At 38.9% G+C, this 18,570-nt stretch overlaps 1 protein-coding gene across 1 annotated transcript in view; it reads right to left on the bottom strand.

Annotated features, from left to right (window-relative positions):
• Positions 1-18,001, bottom strand: part of LOC149817398 (uncharacterized) — a 30,951-nt gene extending 12,950 nt beyond the window's left edge. The window contains exons 1-12 of the mRNA XM_089987704.1: positions 17,890-18,001; positions 17,499-17,545; positions 15,274-15,327; positions 15,078-15,179; positions 14,627-14,680; positions 14,376-14,477; positions 11,820-11,931; positions 7,540-7,585; positions 6,834-6,905; positions 4,801-4,863; positions 4,559-4,713; positions 4,403-4,467 (exon numbers count right to left, since the gene is read on the bottom strand). Of these exons, the coding sequence (XP_089843830.1) occupies positions 4,403-4,467; positions 4,559-4,713; positions 4,801-4,863; positions 6,834-6,905; positions 7,540-7,585; positions 11,820-11,931; positions 14,376-14,477; positions 14,627-14,680; positions 15,078-15,179; positions 15,274-15,327; positions 17,499-17,532 (859 nt within the window). The 5' untranslated portion in view covers positions 17,533-17,545; positions 17,890-18,001. The remainder of the gene's footprint in view (positions 1-4,402; positions 4,468-4,558; positions 4,714-4,800; positions 4,864-6,833; positions 6,906-7,539; positions 7,586-11,819; positions 11,932-14,375; positions 14,478-14,626; positions 14,681-15,077; positions 15,180-15,273; positions 15,328-17,498; positions 17,546-17,889) is intronic.
• Between the last annotated feature and the right edge of the window lie 569 nt (positions 18,002-18,570).

The following is an 18,570-nucleotide window of genomic DNA, read 5'->3' as shown; positions in this document are numbered from 1 at the left end:
GGGCGCAGCCCTGCCTGCCCTCGCTTTCTGAGGGCAGGGGTGCAACCCCCTGCCTCCTCGTAGGTTGCTGACAGCAGGTCAGCAGGAGCTCGCAGCCCCTGCTTCTTTAGCGTTAAGCAGGATCGCAAGGGCACGCTGCCCCTGCCTCTGCTTCCTTCACGTCAGGTCAGCGGCAGTGCCCCTGATCTTCTATTTTTGGAGTTAGCTTGTTAAGATTGTCACTTTTGCAGCTCGTACGACGAATCTCGCTCGCACTCCGAGACCCGACCCGTTAATCGCGTACACCCGTAGACGCCAACAATCTCGCAACTCCCCAAGGTAGGGGAAGATTGCACGAAGGACTTGGACAATTGAATTGAGTCCAATTAACTAAAAAGGATAATTAAATAAATATATATGCATATATATATATATATCATATATATTTATACGAGTACGTGTTTAACTCAAGGACGCGGTTTTGCGATCCTTGTCCTTTACTTGTCATATCTTTACTTTGTCATCGCACTTTGCACCCAGGCTCCTGCTTTTGCAAATGTTGCGTTATTGCCTTGCTATTGCAGATGACACTCAGGTTTTCACTCATTGCATGTGCTATAAAGGCATCCTCGTGGAGGATGCAAGAGGCATTTACCACTCTCCCTCTTGCGACAAGAGTTGAGTCAGGAGCTTAACGATACATCATCGTCTAAGGAGAGGGATTCCTAGCAAGGATCCTGGCTTTTCGAGTGAGCAGTCCGACAAAGTAGACTTGAGAATTTAGGGAGTTGCGCAAAAGCATCAAAGACTGCCTAAATCAAAGTATTTGGAAAGATGTGATTGGCTGGTTTTGTTCATCTATTCGACATATCTCGGGAAACCCCGAATCAGGGCTTGAGCGAACTTCTTAACGAGGATTCTGTTGAGAAACTCGTATTTCATTCATCGAGGTCGGTATCGAGTCATGCGAGGCATGTAGATACCACGATAGCGGATGAGATTCTTGAAAATCGCATGCCAAATGTTGGCACAAGTTGTTGGTTGTTTCAAAGGATAAAGTAAAGTTTGAAAAACATTACATCTTTGTGAAACACTTTTGTTGAGGCTCTTATTGAGGAACTATACCCCTTTCATCCTAGAGTACTTGTAGTCGTGCACTACACACTAGTACTGCGATGATCGGATGAAACGATAGCACGACCTCGAACAGTGCCAAATGCACAATATTGTAAACACATAAAAATGGGATTGGCTTCACAGGTAAGATGCTCATTTGGTCAAAAGACCAGAGCATATAGAATGAGTCGTCAGTTAAATTACCCCTGACGCACTCATTCGCTTCTTGTAATCTGTCAAGGGAGAGAACAGAGCGGTACACACTCCAATAGACAGGTTGTTAACAACCATCCCACGGGCAAAGATCTGGCCTCCCCAGTCATTGGAGTTAGGGGAAGAGACTACCAAACATTGTCCTAGGTGGTAGATCTCATGGACTTCTGCAGAAGTTGGATGCATCCGTTGTCAAGTACCTGCCTTTGGGGAATCTCCTCTCGGCTAAAGTCGTCCCTTTAGGAGCGAACTCAACTAGCTATTCGGGTTATTGAAAATACATAGAATAACAGACGCCCGAACTAGTCTCAGTTGTTTCTACGATTTGTCTGCATGTACCCGCAGGCCAGTAATATCGAAACATAAAGTCTGTTCACAGGTCATAAGACTTTCGTCTGTTTTGGGTACGTATTTTTGTCAAGTAAAAGCTTATCGATGAAATTACATGACTTTGGTGTCTCCGAGATTCTTATGATTATGATGCTTATTCTGGTAAATGACACGTCACGCCTACATAGTTGTATTGCAGAATATTACATTATGATTGTTTGTGTAAATATATCATACATGTATAACATAATTGATAAGTATCATGAATATTTGATTAAAATGTCTTGAAGATATGTGCGTGAGTTACACGCTAGAAAGGTCGAATGTGATGTTCTTTGAGATAAGAATTGTGAATGCATATGATGATGCAATGATATGAATATTTGCACATATAACTTGAATCCTATGTAAATTTATTGAACTACGTAGGAGTTACATATGTTGATGTTTAGTTGATTCATATTATGTAATCTACGTGAGAACATGTGTATAGAATTCAGGCTTTGTTTACGCATGCTTTGAGGTTCAATTTGCGAAATGCAATGTTCCTTGTGGCCACGATATGAGGCGTAGGATATTATGCTTCTGTATGATATGATTTAAATGCCACGTGATAAAAAATGTTGAAAGCATACGATAAATGTTCATGGTACATAGAACCTTATTGGAGAAAGGTGTGATCTTGTGATTTGTTTTACCATGTGACGTTATATGATGCATATTGCTGGTATACATGCTTGTGCCCATATTGGTGGCTACTGACCCCAAGAGCGGTCAATTGTTCAGAGCAGTCGATTGTATTGATGCATGTATCACTGAGTATGGTATCTGTTGAGGACCTGATCTCCAAAGGATTATCTGCAAGGGTATGTATGATCAAGATCTGGTAACTAGCTAGAGTGGTAGATTCTCTGTGAGGATGTACACTGTCCAAGAGCGGGTAGCCGCAAAGACGGTGAACTCCTGTGAGGAAGTGTATGGTCCAAGACCAGGTATACTATAAAGGGCGGTAATTCCTTGTAAGGTTATACATTTCTCAAACCAGGTGATCTGGCGTGAATCTTATTAATTATATTAGTGGCTATCGACCCTGAGAGCGGTCATTTGTGTTGATGCGTGTATCGCAATGATTTTCATTGAATATGGCATTTGTTGAGAATCGGGTTCTCAAAGGATTCTCTGTGAGGGTATGCATGATCAAGATCTGGTAATCCGGCTAGAGCGGTAGAATCACTATGAGGAGGTACTCTGTCCAAGAGTGGGTAGCCGCAAAAACGGTTAACTCTTATGAGGAAGTGTGTTGTCCAAGACTAGGTATACCATCTAGGGCGGTAATTCCTTGTGAGGTCGTACATTTCCCAGACCAAGCAATCCGACGTGAAACTTGTGATTTTGATTACCATAAAAAGTTATGTTGAGCTGTGATAATCTTCTAAGATTGATATTGATAGCCAATGATAAATTTATAGATTTGGTGTTCTGTTATAGCATGATTATATGCTGGACTCAGATGTGAGAATCAGATCTTTGTTGATTTTTTTTATCATGATATAAAATCATGTTTTGGACCTTCTATGAAAGGGTGGGTTTTTTTGAAAAAGTATGAAGCCTTAAGTGAGTCATAACAGGTGACAGTTGGCCGCGTAAGGCCTTAAGAGATGGAAATAAATTACGGTTGTTCAGGACAAAGAGTTTGTTAGAAATAGTGAGAACGACAAACGATGACCTGATAATGATTAAATGCAGAGACCCCGTTCTAGGAACAAAAACAAGTTTGTTGCGTGGTAGTTCACAACTTACGATCAAATGAATCGTCATGCTGCGTTTGAGAGTGCACTGCCTACTTGCTTTGAACTGCTTACCTGCTTGAACTGCTTACTTGTTTTGAACGGCTTACCTGTTTAACTGCATATCTGCTTTAAACTGCTTAGCATACTGAATTAAATGTACTTAATTCAGTTTCATGTAGTCTCTCTTGTGCACCTACTAGTTTTTCACGAAACTAACTCATTCTATGGGTACAGGTGATGATTAGGTACACAACGGGCGATGGCGCGATGCAATATGGCTTCAAGATTTTCTTTTTCCTTCTCTTAGCTTGCGTCCTGAACGTTTTTTGAGTTTTGTAATGGATTTTCCTTGGGATATCCGAATTTTGTACTATTTGGGAACTTCTTTTAATGAAAGTGGCTCGTCAAGTGTTTTGCAAGTAACATGGATTGTGAGTTTTGGTTCTTTTAGCTAACGTGCCCAAAGTTGTCAGTTGAACTTTCTAAATTTAACAAAAGAATAGTCTTCCGCTGATTTCATAAACAAACTCTAAAGAAAAGAGAATTTTTCTAGTCTCTTGCCTGTTTTCTGAAAGGTTCGCAAGTTTGAAATTTTGGGGTGTTACAATCATAATTTTTTTCTAATGTGCAAGTCAAACTGCCTCCAGAGAAAAAATTTCAGCTTTCCAGAGCTATTTTGAGTAAGAGCAAAGCAATCATTTTGCTCCCCACTAGAACAGGTTTTTGAAAAAAAAAATCAATAATTTATAAAGCATTGCCACACAAGATGCAAAAAGATTAACTCATTTTTTTTATAGTCAAGATCCCAAACCTTATTTCAGAAGAGTGAATAGGTTGCTAAAATTAAAGAGGCTTAGAAAATAAGTAACCTCTATGATGGTTGAGTTTTTTTTGTCATATGGCCATTTTTCTGCAAGGACAGACAGTGGACAGTATGTGCAAGGAAGATCAAAGCTTAAATGATGGTTGGTTACCTTTTTTAACATTATAACCAGAAGATTTTAGAAAAGGAATCATCTTTGACTCTATTTCATCAAACCTGGAGAAATAGCATACAACAAGATCACAAATAAATTTTAGAAGGGAACAGCATAGCTCTTAATAAAATAGGCAAAGGTGTAAGTACTTACCGGTCTTTGGACCATTTAACAGTAGGATCATCCATCTTATTGACAACAACAATCAACTTAGAAACGCCTAATGTTTTTGCAAGTTGGACATGTTCACGTGTCTGACCTCCTCTCTCATATCCAGTCTCAAACTCACCCTTCCGAGCAGATATTACCTAAAAAATAACCATAAGTGCAAATGTGGTCAGCCTCGATCCATCAAGCCCATTAAAGCACCACAAACTAGCAATAAACTCACTCACCAGAACTCCAATATCTGCCTGAGAAGCTCCGCTTATCATGTTCGGGACATAACTTTTATGACCCTATCACATATTAAACTATGATTTAAGTAACAAGCATGTGCGTCAAATTGCCCCTCCTAGTTGGAAACTCTAGATCAGATAAAGAAAGTTGATATGACAAGAAAAAAATAGAAAAGATGTATTTCTAATCTAAGGGCATCTCACCAAGTAACAATGAAAAGCTTTTTCAGAAAAAAAAAACTATGTAAGTTTTCTGTTTGATTCAAAATTATTATCAATTAAATTTAGTTCTGAAAAATAAGAAACCTTATGTGATCATGAAAACATAAGTTCCAAGTCCTCAAAGCAGCCATGGTTAGGACATCGAGTCCACTACTCCCCAACACCCCAGAAATACAGAACGTCACTGGGCATTGCCACCTTTTATGTTCATCCTGTGCCAATGAATATGTGTGTGTCCTGTGCCAACACCCCAGTATGCTAGTGTATAGAACCACACTAGGCACGGCCCTTCTTTTTATACTCATTATATAATTAATATATATCAAGAGAAAGAGAGAGAGTAGGTGGTAGCTGCCTACTCTGTTTCATGCCTACTGCAGCCTACCATGAGCGAATCGCAAATCTGACCCACAGATGCATTCAGCATGGTCAATTTGATAGAAAACAACACTTGGATCACGTTTTCGATGAAAAATGTGGTTTTTTAAGCCTTGTTTATTCATGAAAATTTTAGACTGTTGATTTTCAAAGGTTACAAAAACCTACCCTTATGTCAGAACTGGACGATCCAAGAGACGATTCTGATAAAATCAAGCATATTGAACGCATCTGTACAGTCAGATTTGAGAAAACCATGGGAGAAAAGGCCTTCAAAAGCCCGGTAGGCTGCTGCAGTAGGCACAGATCGGAGTAGGCAGCTACCCCCTACTCTATATATATACACACGAGCGGGCGTAATGTCAGAAGCTTCTGGCATTTGTGTGTGTGTAGAGTGAGAAAGAGAGGGAGAGAGAGATTTCACCTCATATTCCCCATTTTAAGGATTTATACTCTCTTCATATACATTACCTTCATCTTTTTATGGTAATTACTTTTTTATCTTACAAGTAGCTCAAGGTTAAACTTTTAACTGTCATTCCACGTGCAAGAGAGTGTTACATAAAAATCCTCCAACTACATATTTCTTCTTTGAAAGCCATAAGTAAAGAAAGAACAAATATAGCATTTCTAAACTATTCTATTTTCAGTAAGTACAAAGACAAGATCCAAAAACACCATCGGATCATTTCATTTCTATTCATGACGTAATTTACAGTTTACACCATTAGATGTGCATTAGTCTAAAAATGTCATAAAACCTATATTGACGTATAAAATACAGCCAAAAGGTTTTATTGTCTGAATTCCTATAAAGAAAATCATTTCTACATCTGACAATCTCTGCATCACTATTAGTAAGTGTTAAGATGTAGATATACATATGTACATGCTCACCTATACAATATCAGCAAGAGCTTTTCCCATGAGAATAAAAAAAAAGGATTTTCCCTTTGAAAATCATGGCATTTTATATATATATATATATAACATGAAGACCAAAAATTAAAGTAAATAAGTGAATTTCTTAAAAATCACAATTAATATATAATAGTAGTAGCACAATTTTTTTATTTTGGGGTTTTCCCAACTTATGATCTTCTAGAGTTTTATCTTCTCCCCAAAAAAACTTGAAAGAACACGGCTTCAAAATGTCGCAACATCTGTAACTGTGTGATGCAGCGAAAAAAAGGAAAAAAAGAAAACACTGATTTCAACCATGAGGGGAATAGGCAAAAAAAAAAAGAAGAAGCCAATACAGGTGTCGTTTATGCACCCAATGAGAAACTTTGAGATCACAAAAGAGTCAAACGCAAACATAACATGGAATGCTTTCACACCCATAAAGTTAGTGATTTGGGTTAATAATATAATAAATATATTATGAATCCAAGGAGAAGTCCCATTTGTGCAATATCAGTAGGCATTACCGGAGCATCCAAGATAGTGAATCTTGTTGTCTCAGTCTCAAAATGAGCTCTACCAACCTCCACCGTCTTTCCCTGCAGTAGGTAAATTAGAAAAAAAAAATTAAAAAGAATGAAGTGAACAGAGAGATGCAGGGAGCTAATGGCATATGATTAGAATAAGTAAAAACAAGCATATACAAGCTGCTCAAGTACAAGAATGGCAACATTTCAAATTGGGCACATAATCTCATCAAATTCAACTACAAACTGTATTGTGCACCAAAATCCTTAATGTCCAAAAAGAAATACCATGGTGACAAAAAATAAAGCAGCTATCCAGAAACAAGGCATATTTCAGGAAGGGCCTACACATTGTTTTCAACTAATTAACAAGAGCTTAGTGGCTAGAGCACTTAAAAGATGAGTCTCATGAAATTAACTATTTTTCTTTTAAAATGCTCACAATGGGGAAAAAACACTAAGCAGAAGATATCTAAAAAGTAAAAAAATAACAACCTAAAAATGGAGATGAACAAGAGTTAGTTCTTTCAAATGAAATAAAAATAATAATAATAAAGTTTAAGAAAATAACACCAAAAAATGACAATAATGGGGCAATTTCCTTACAAGAATGGAGATTTGGGAAATAATGCTCAAACATAGAAGCATAACATGTGTGGGAGGGTGAATGGGTGTAAATAACAAAATCTCACTCCAAAAAGCATACCTTTATTCGCTCCTCCTCATTTGTATCCATGATGTATGCCATATACCTATAACATAGCATGGTTAGGCTCATCATAAACAATGAAAAAATGACAAGCTCAGAACAATAGCCACCTCTGATGAGATATCAACATGAAAATTTGCCAAAAAATGTCCAGCTTACTGCATACGCACATGCATGCACCGATATAACACAAGCTTATCTTTGGTGCCTTTAATAGTACCCTACTCTAGTAGAAAGTCATATCCTCCAGACCTTGTAGATATGATTGCCACAGTTCGTTTGCTAAAATACATGTAAAAATCAATGCATTATGGGCCCATCATTCAAACGTTCCTTTAAAAATTTCATTTGAACATTCCTTTAAAAAACTATCTTGCACACCAAAATATCTTATTTAGTGCATGTTCTCTACTAAAAAAGCTATGGAGTTCACATCTGGGATGACGAACACACAGCATTTAATGCAAACATTAGAAAATCATAAACTAGAGAGTATGGTATTATCATAGGTTTTATATATATAAAGGGCCATACAAAGTGCACTCCTGTACTATGAGGAGCTGGAAGGGCTCCAAACCTTCTGTTCTTCACTTTTTTCTTTTTTTGCCAAGAAGTAGCAGCCCTCAGAAATCAAACACACAGCGAACAATGGCTCACTATAAGCATATACACATGCACACTTTTCACACATCATGTGCATGCACCACATGCATACAAATGTACATACATATAAATATCTGTATCTATAGAGAGAGGGAAATTTTTCGCTGCAACAGTAATAAAAAATCAAGCGAGTTTTGTTATATATATATATATAGAGAGAGAGAGAGAGGGGGGGGGGGGCAAATTTTCACTGCAACAGTAATAAAAACCAAGCGAGTTTTGTACTTCAAAATAAAACGCTGAAAGACTGCTCACTTCATGAATGTCTACCCAAAGGTTTTCACATAGAAACAGATTTTATGTAGTTTGCAAAAGACCATATCTACATAAATTCAATCAGGGAAATAACAAAGGCAATACTTTTGAGGGGAAGCGTTACAAAGCACAACCATTTTTGCATATTAATATCATGCACAAAAACTCTAGGACAAAACAGGATGCAATAATGGCATGCCTATAATTTGAGTTGGTATTTCTTGTCATTTTATCAAATATATCATTTAATTTCTAACAGCAGTGACTGGTATACCCTTCCTAAAAGCCACAAATCCCATCCCTAACCTTTCACTTCTTATTTCGCCCATTGTCCAAATCTACCAGCATCCCACTGGAATAACCACCTGCAGCCAGAATCTGGCGTGAATGCTTGCTGGAAATCAGACTGTCCATTATCATAGCAGGTGGATCTCTCTCTCTTTCCATATATATATATATATATATATATATATGGGGGGGCGTGTGTATGTGTGTGTGGAAGGTCTGATTTCCGGACTGGTATTCACACAGGATGAAGATTTCCGGTGGTTACATCCTATGATTTAGAAGGCTTGATTTCCAGCACTGCTCACATAGGATACCGTTTTTCATCGTGCAACATGATTTCTGGCATGGATCCAGATTTTTTATGGGAAAGGTCTGATTTCCAGCAGGTTCTCATAATTTATGCAGATTTTTGATGGGTACATGCTGTAATGAAAGTAAGGGTGGGTATTGGGCCGGGCCAGCCTGGTCAGAACCGGGTTTTTGGCCCGGCATATATATTGACGCTCGTTCGTTAATGTCAGTAAAAAACAGGCATTGGTGACAGTTTCTGACCGCGATTAATTCCCTGGCCCCTGGGAGGAAAAAGGACTTTTAGCGGCGGCCACGACCGCCGCTAAAAGTCCTTTTCATTATTGACATGTGTGTCCAACGTATCATCAAACACTTTACTCTCTCTCTATATATATAAGTAGAATATATTATATATTATATAATAGGCTTGACCCGGCCCGATTAAGCCCACGGGCCTAATGGGCGGGCCATGCGCTGTGGTTTTACCAATGGGCCCAGCCCAAACCGGACTTTTGAACTGGGCCGGCATTGACGGGCTGGGCCATTGACTGGGCCGGCCCGTTGCCCACCCCTAAATGAAAGAAGTCTGACATCCTGCAGTATTCAAGCTGGATTTTGATTTTTTAATGGATAAGATCTAGATTAAGGCACAGACTTAGATTTCCAATGGGTAAATGTCTGGTTTCCAGCAGGTATTCAGATCACACTGAATGGAGACAGACTTCTGACAGTTATATGCAATCCAAAACATATTCACACTGGACTCTCTTTTGATGGGTATTCCGGTGCGATGCGGTTAAACGGTGAATGGGCGAGGGTTATGTCACATGAGTATGGGTAAGGGTGCGGGTACAGAGGGTGCGACACAGCAATTTTAAAAAATGTGGGTACGGGGACACGGCTATACATATATAAGAGGGTCTGGATCCACATACGATCCAGACCCAAACTCCATCTCTCTCTCTATAAATGGGGAAGGTGAGCCCTTCTCTCTCTCTCTCTCTCTCTCTCTCTCTCTCTCTCTCTCTCTCTCTCTCTCTCTCTCTCATATTGGAAGAAGGAGGAGGTTGAAGAGGGTATGCTCTCTTCCTCTTTCGTCTTCTTCTTCCTTCTCCTTCTCCTTCTCCTTCTCCTCTTCTTGTTCCTCTTTTGCCTTCTTCCTTCTCCTCCTCTTTCTCTTCCTCTTCCTCTTCCCCTTTCGTCTTCTTCTTTCTCCTCATTTTTCTCTTTCTTCTCCTCTTTTTTTTTTCTTCCTCTTCCTCCTTTCCTTCTCCTATTTTTCTTCTTCTTCTTCGTCGTCTTCTTTTTTCTTGCCTTTCACCGACATCAAAAAAAAAAGGTTTAGGTCAGGGTTGGACCCGACCAACCTGATCCGAACCACCACGTACCCGTGCTGCATCCGGTACCGGTACCCATGTCGGGCTGTGTCGACACGGGTACGGCTGCTCAGTAGCCGTGTCTATGTGACATAGGGTGAGGGAACTTGTTTACTTGTTAAGAAATAAATATTACATTTAATAGAATGACCAAAAACCCATTTTATAAACTACAAATATACCATTATTAAGGGCATATTTTGCTTGTGTGCATGATATTAATATGCACAAATGGGTGTGCATTGTAACGATTCCACTTTTGAGTTACAAAAAAAATCTTGGATAACCTGATCTGCAAAGTAGCCAATGACAACACTAGGGATGCACACGAGTCGGGCTCAAGTCAAGCTTAGCATGTACAAGTTTGGCTCGCCCAAAAAAAAAGATGTACAGGCTCGGCTTGAGCTCGTTCCAAGCTTGAATCGAGCCGAGCTTAACCGGGTCGAGCCTGGGTCAGTGTTTCACAATTCTGACTTCTGAGTACAACGGATCGAGCGGGCCCAGGCTCAGTCCGGGCTCAGCAAGCACAAAGAGAGAGTCTTCCAATCTCTCCCCTCAATCGGGAAGATCGAGAAAGAGAGAGAGAAAGAGAGAGTCTTCCCCTCAACCGGGAAGAACGAGAGAGGAGGACCTCAGTCATGTTCCTCCGCTGCCACGCTCCTCCTCCATCGTGTTCCTCTACCGCTGCACTCCTCCATCGTGTTCCTCTGTTGTTGCGCCTTCAGCATGGAAGAGAGGGAGTGGGAAGCTGAGCAAGAGGGGAAAGGGGAATAGAGAGAGTGAAAAAGGGGAAAGTGGGGAAGAAAGAGAGCGAGAAAGGGGAAAGTGGGCGGGGACGGGGCTCGAGAGAGAGGGATAGGGCTCAAGAAGGGGTGGGGCGATATTAATATAATTAATATATATTTTATATATTTTATAAAATGTAAATATGAGCTAAGCCTTATCGAGCTCGATAGGCCGATCAAGATTGGCTCATTTGCTCGGCTGAGCCTTAGAGCTTAGTTCAAGCTCCGCTCATTTACTAGATGAGCCGAGTCCAAGCTGGCTCAGTTCGTTGTGCATCCCTAGACAACACCATCAACATGTTTAAGGACCTTCATGTGCATGTTCTTTCATTTAAGATGCACTTAAGAGTGCAAGCAAGAGTTAACAGAAACATTTTCACCAGCTGTAATCTATATGAGTAAACATAAGGTCCATACCAATAGAAAAAGGAAGTCCCATTTTATATAAAACTTATTCAAGAAGGCCTACCAATTTGATTCTAAATAGTAAGATCACCTACTTTCTGAATAAGAAATACAAAACAGGCAAACAACATTTAAAGAGTGTGACTTAGAGAAGAAAAGGTTGCTGCCTTTACTGATCAAAATTCCTGCAATTGCATGAAAATCTGACACTCACCAACTTTCCCTACTTTTTTCCTTCGCTTCTTTCTCATACTTTTGAATTGTTCGATCATCCACCATACCACTAAGAAATAGTATCTGGCCTCCACATGTTGATTTGCCAGCATCTGCCACATACACACGCACACAGAAATCTTAAGCAGTTGTAGCAAAACTTCAGTAATTGCCCTATACAAACTGATTTTTTCTGTAAAGCAATAATACAAAACCAAAAGCCATCTTGAAAAGACAAGCCAATGCGGCTCCAATGTGCAAAAGATGGGGAAAAAATGCACGCATGACTTCAAAAATGGGTTGTGTATATTTCTTTCATAAACCAATTGGGGCACCATATGACCATCAGTTTATAGAACCTTTCAATACTGTTTTCAACTGAAGAAAATTATGCACCTAACAACCCCTTCACAATGGACCAAAATGCTAAAAGGAGAGCCCCGCTCTAAAACTCTCAAGTTTTTATCTCACCATCAACGTGCTTTGTCCATGCACTATATGTCCAATGTCACCCTCACCACAATTTGTATCTATATGAAAGGATTTTAGACGCCATCTTGGCAAGCCCCAGCCCACCACCAACTTCCAGACAAACTTGTCATCAAACTCATGAACCCATCTTCCAATGCAGTAAAGGACAGCTCTACCCATACTCAAAATTTAATTGTTTAGGTAGAAGAGAAGATCAGGAAATTCTCAAGTAGAATAAATATTTTTTTTGGTATGTGATCTGGACCGAGATGATGCATAGGAAAACAAATGATCGGTTTATGAGCAAATGAATGCTACAGAGGAACTTCTGTGATCAGTTAGAAAGTTAGAAATAGTGAAACCATAGCTGACAAAGAGGGAAGCAGGAAGCAGGAAGCAGATAGGCAGTAATACAAGAAGTGTTTAGGAAGGGATGTAAGATTTGACTTTTGAGTGTAAAGTACTGAGAAATTGATGGATGAAAGAAGAAACAAAAAAAATAGAAAAATAAAAATTTCTATGCTACATTTCAAATAAAAATGGCATTCATGAATAGTAAGCTTACTTTGGACACCCAAGGATTGAAAATAGCAACAATAATCCATGCAACACTGATACATAATTTATAACAAATTTTACAAATGTAAGAGTTCCCATTAAGTCTTCACTGTAATAGCACAAGTCAGCTACTTTATGATATTACTGAACAATAGAAAAAGATCTTATGAATTTAGAAACAATTTCATACTTCCATCCCTATGACAATATGATAGCAATGCTAATATAAGTAGAAAAAACTTTAACTGAATCTTTAATGTTTCACTTATATTTTATGCATGTGTCATTTTTAAATTATCAGATGCAGGCAGGTTCCAACTTCCAAGCGCTTCCTAAGAAGAATGATTCCCAATGTTGCTATGAAACTATGGCACCTATAAATGAATTATGCAGCAAACAACTTTTCCTAAGAAGCGTGATCCTGATGTTGCTAGACACTTCCAGTATCTACATGGAGAATATGCTACAAGCAACCACTTGCTTGAATTTTATCTCCCCCCATGCTTCCAAGTCCACAAAAATCCATCAGATCAGCAAATCTCACCCTTTTTGGTTAAAAAGCTATGTCACACGGGTGCGGGTGCGGGGGTGCGGCACTTTCAAAAACCTTGGGTGCGGGGGTGTGGCAAAATATATATATATATAGAAGGAGGGTCCAGGGGTTCCCCCCGGCGGGGTCCGGGGGTTATAGGGGGGCAGCGCCCCCCCCCCCAAGATTTTTTTTTAAATTCCGCAGCCCATTTCATAGGGCAAAATTTAAAAAAAAAAATCCAAAAATGGACCAAAATGACCCTGGGTGCGTTGACCGCACCGGGTGCCGCACCCGCGTCGCGTCGACGAAGGGTGCGACACCTGTCTGGCCGAATCATCAAAAGGTACCAAACTAGCAAGACATATCAACAATAAAAACTATAGACAATGGATCCACACAAACCAAAATATATAATACATATTAGCCATAGTCACCTATATAATTCAAGGAAATTTCTCATCGAGGATTTTTGTTGGAGTTTTTTTTTTCAAAAAAATGGTTTTTTAGAGAAAATCTCGGAAGGTTTTAAAATTTGAAAAAATATGAATAATAATAAAAACATAGAAATTAATAAGTTTTACATTATTTTTCTTGCAAAAAATATAAAAAAACAAGTTTTAAAAGGTTTTAAAATATAAAAGAAACAAAAAATAGAAAAAATAGGTTTAAAATATTTTGTTTTAAAAATAAAAAATATTGTGTTAAAATCAGGATGTGTTATATTCTAGCAATATTTTCAAGATATCGCTGATATTATCATCATACCTTACAATACCAAAATTATCGTGATATTTTTGCAATATCGGTGACTATGATCTTAGCTCAAGATATAGATAAAGGGACACAAAAATTCATAGCCTAGAAAACCAAAAGAAAAGTACTACCGCTAGCACAGGTCAAAATGAAAGATACAAAAAAGAAATAAGGGAAACAAAACCTACCACAAAATCAAGAATTTCAAATCATATGCAACACATTGTTCAGAAAAAGGCTTACCAACATGACCAATAAACACCACATTCAGGTGTCTCTTTTTATAGTCTTCCTTTTCATCTTCCTCTTCAACATCTTCTGAAGCAGCAATTTCATTTTCCTTTACTGAAATTGAACAAGAAAAATATACTATCAAACATGATTAATGATCATGAAACCCAAATACCAATTGCAATGTGCCTCTAAAATTATAAACCCCACCACCCTCGAAGCCCCAAAGAAGAAAATAGAATTTACTGGCTGCCTAAGATTACCATTGTGCTCCACTTGCACAGCCTGCAAACTTGATTGGACTTTCTCCACTGTATCTGAAGCCCATAAATAAAGTAGAGATATCAAAAATGGCATTTGTAGTATGGATAAATGGGTACCACTTGTCTATCCATGAGCATGATCGTACTTAAGTAATCTTTCTTGCACAAGGATGAGACAGACCAACCAAACTCACATAATAACTTTCCCCAAATAGAATAGAAATATTCCAAAGGAGATTGACCATTGGTAGATCAAACCAAGAGTATGATAGGTACAGAGAGCAGAAATAGGACAATTTTATTTTCAATGTCTCACAACCAGTGATCAAATAGAGAAACCTCAATGGAAGCCCACTAGCAAATGGGCTATCAACTTGCTAACTGCCAATACTATACCTCAAGAATAAGGACCAAAAATAAAGCATAGATGCTCAAAACCAGATCAACTTACCAACATGACCACCGTCCACAACATTTAGATGTTGCTTTAGTTCCCCTTCATTCTCCTGGAAGTCTTCAAAATCCTCCAAAGCATCATGTTCATTCTCTTTTGCTGGATGCAAGATGGAATATTATTTATATTACAGTAATCATATGTTAAACGTGCTATGCATTTCCTTAAGATCATGATTGAATAACACAAATACCATTTGGTTCCAAACCCAATGCATGCAAGCTCGACTGGATATCATCCATGTTGTCTGAAACCCATCAAGAAGGCCCAAGAAACAAGAAAAATCAAAATGAGGCTCAGTAGGTAGTTTAGTAGTAGCAATCAAAACCAACAAGATCAACCTATTAGAAGCAACTATGCCAAGTTCTTGCATCAAAATCATGGATCAAAATAAATATACAAGGTGAGGAGATCAAATATAAAAGCAAACAAACATATCTAGAGTAACCAAGAGGTGTTACAACTTATATAGGTAATGTATGTATGTGTCTAATGTCTATATAAATATATATGTGTGTGTGTGTCTACAGTATGTAAAATCCAGTTGGAAAATCATAGATGCAAGGTGTATCCACTCGATCTGACCTCATAGATGCATTCAGCATATCTCCTTTTCTAGGGAACACACATTCAATCACATTTTTAGAACGTAAAACTATGATTCTTTGATTCATGAAATTTTGGCACATCATGGACTGTTGATTTTTGAAGCCCTTGAAAAACCTGATTACACGTTGGAAACACATGATCCAAAGCCTATTTTCTACTAAAAAAACTATATAGATCACATCTGTAAGGTTAGATCCACCAAAAATAAAAATAAAAGTGGAAAAAGCAAATTATACTAGATTGCATGTACAAACGACTGCAGCATATATACATGGTGCATTACCTATATAAAGTACATATCACACATGAACACAAACAGGCCCATCCGCTCAATCACATGGACGGTACATGTGGTGTGTGGTGGGTGCAGCAGGTGTTAAGGGTGTTGCCTCATGAAGAGAACTGGTGGTTCATTAGGATGCACAAAAGAAAGAACAATTGCCAGTCTCAATGCAAGTGACGGATCCAAAACATAGCTCATGATGCAAGCTTTATTGTACACCGTACATTATAACAACCCCAGAAAAGGTACCAGAAATTCTTCTGCAACCGCACCAAATATGAACTTGTACAAAAATATCAACTAAACTAACTCTAACCCAGCAATCATGTGAACTGAAGTCTGAATCACTGTTTTCTGTCACTCCTTTTTTGCCATAAGGTTGCCAAGTTAAAAACAGTCTCACTTAACAACCGCTAAAAAATAATGACTAGAATATAACAGAAATTTCAAGGCCAGATGGGTGCAAGGGAGACAGCCAACTTGTGGACTTGGTCTAAGAAATAAACCTTCAAAGAAAATGTGTATAGAATGTTTGGACTTATACAATTAAACTTGAAACAATCTTATAACAATTCATTTTAGGATCATGAAATTGAAGTATGAGCAAGGGGTTTGCATCCTAACATAAGGCCCTTTATTTTATTATCACCCATTCTATCAATTGTGTGCCTGTACAATATCTATCTATATATGTACAAGTACCAGTTACAGTGTTTGCACGTACTCCAGGAGGATCATTCAAACTTCCTTCTCTATGGTTTCTCATTCTCAGAAAACTCCCTAAGAATTTTCTTTCCTGCCCAGATGATAACGAAATAATTATCACAATCACCAATTAACAATTGATGGTTACAGAACCATGTGCAAACCTCAAAACTTCTCATGCTCAGTGCCATCTATCTTCTCCAATGCATAGCACTATGTGCACACACAGAGAAATTAGTGTCCACATAGTATCTAGTGTTTACCAGTATCTAGTGTTTACCAGTTACTATACAATACATGCCTCCTTCATGATCACGCTCCTTACACCTCCCCGAAAAACACGAGGGCATACAATCATCATGAAGACTACATTCAGCTAAAACACTATTTCATCAAACAATAACACGGCATGCATTTTATACCAACAATTCCAATGCATAAAGGGAGAGCAAAATCAACCAATACTGGGAAAACAAACCGCTCAGTTCGCTCTTCTAACAAGGCTAATTGTTCTAATGCAAAAGCATGCGTTGGTTCATTCTAAAGAAACGAAGACGTCAAATACAACAACACAATAACACGAACGAATCATCAATATTCGCACTCTTACTAAAATTTTCCTATGACACACATATAAAGCAGATCTGTGGAAATGTCATTACCTAAACAATTAATAATCATGTAAAAAAATGTTAAAATTTTTCATTCGCCTCTCCTCTCCCTAACACCACCTCCACCATCCTCACCACACACACGCACACATTAAAAGTAAACAAATAAATAAAAAGGCGTTGACAAAGTGAGCACAAAAGAAAACTCACCAAACCGATGGATCGGCGTATTATCTCCCTCCATAAATTTCTTGCCCCTAAAATTATCCAAAAATTCTGTTAAGTAAAGAAAACAATAGAATCGCGCCTCGTACTGAAATGCATCCAAGAACGAAACCGTGACTAATAACTAACAAAAAAGAAAAAGAAAACAGCAAGAAAATTAGGCAAAACGAATTGCAAGATATAACAGAGACTCGGGAGAGGAATCTGGATCAGATGCGATCTAATGTAGAGAAACCCTAGAATCATTCGTCTGAAAAAATCAGGGGATTCGAGGAGGAGAATATGAAGGGAAAAGAGGAGAATCAGATGCATAGGAAACAGAACAAGAATTCATCCTCTTGTCTAAAAGAAAGAAACAAAAGAAACGCAGACCAACCTGAACGAATCTGATAGCAAACCCTTTGAGATCGACGGTGAGCGGCCGAAAACCAGCGGAGAGAGAGAGAGAGAGAGGGGAGGCGAGAGTGGAAGAGGTTTTGGACAGATACGGTGGGCTTTACCCTTCTCTCTCTATTTTTCTTGTTCTTTTTATCTTTTCCCTCGCGGGAAAAAAAAAATATCGCGGTAACCCTACGAGTTGTCGGTATCGGAATCGGATCCGTATCGCTTTTCAACGAAACCGAATCGTACCATATCGAATCGGTTCCGTGTCGATTGTTTAAACGGAGAGAGAAGGTTCGAGAGAGCCAGAGATAGGGCCACAGGTCCACAGCCAGGCCTCTGCTACCTTGCCGCCGGTGAAGCAGAGAGAGGGAGAGAGAGATCCGAATGAATCGCGTTTTCCGGTGGTGGAGACGCCGGCGGCGATACCAACCGCAACGAAACGTTAGGGGAAGGCCAGAATAGGCGGCGGAGGATGTGAAGGGGGAGGCGGAGCCGTGGAGGTGGTGACGCGAGTCGATTTAGGGTTTGGATTAGAAAATGACACAAAAAAGTGTCGACTCGGTGTATCGGTTAAACCGAATCGTTTTGCCCTGGATCGTCCGATTTTTAAGGTACCGATTCATGTCCCTGTTTCGTATCGATTTTCTGACGAGACTATACGAATCAGCCGAAT

This window comes from Nuphar pumila, chromosome 14 (assembly GCF_984573655.1).
Source record: "Nuphar pumila chromosome 14, dmNupPumi1.hap1.1, whole genome shotgun sequence".
Lineage (NCBI taxonomy): Eukaryota > Viridiplantae > Streptophyta > Magnoliopsida > Nymphaeales > Nymphaeaceae > Nuphar > Nuphar pumila.
The sequence above is the reverse complement of the archived record's forward strand: the minus strand, read 5'-3'. Positions and strand labels throughout refer to the sequence as shown.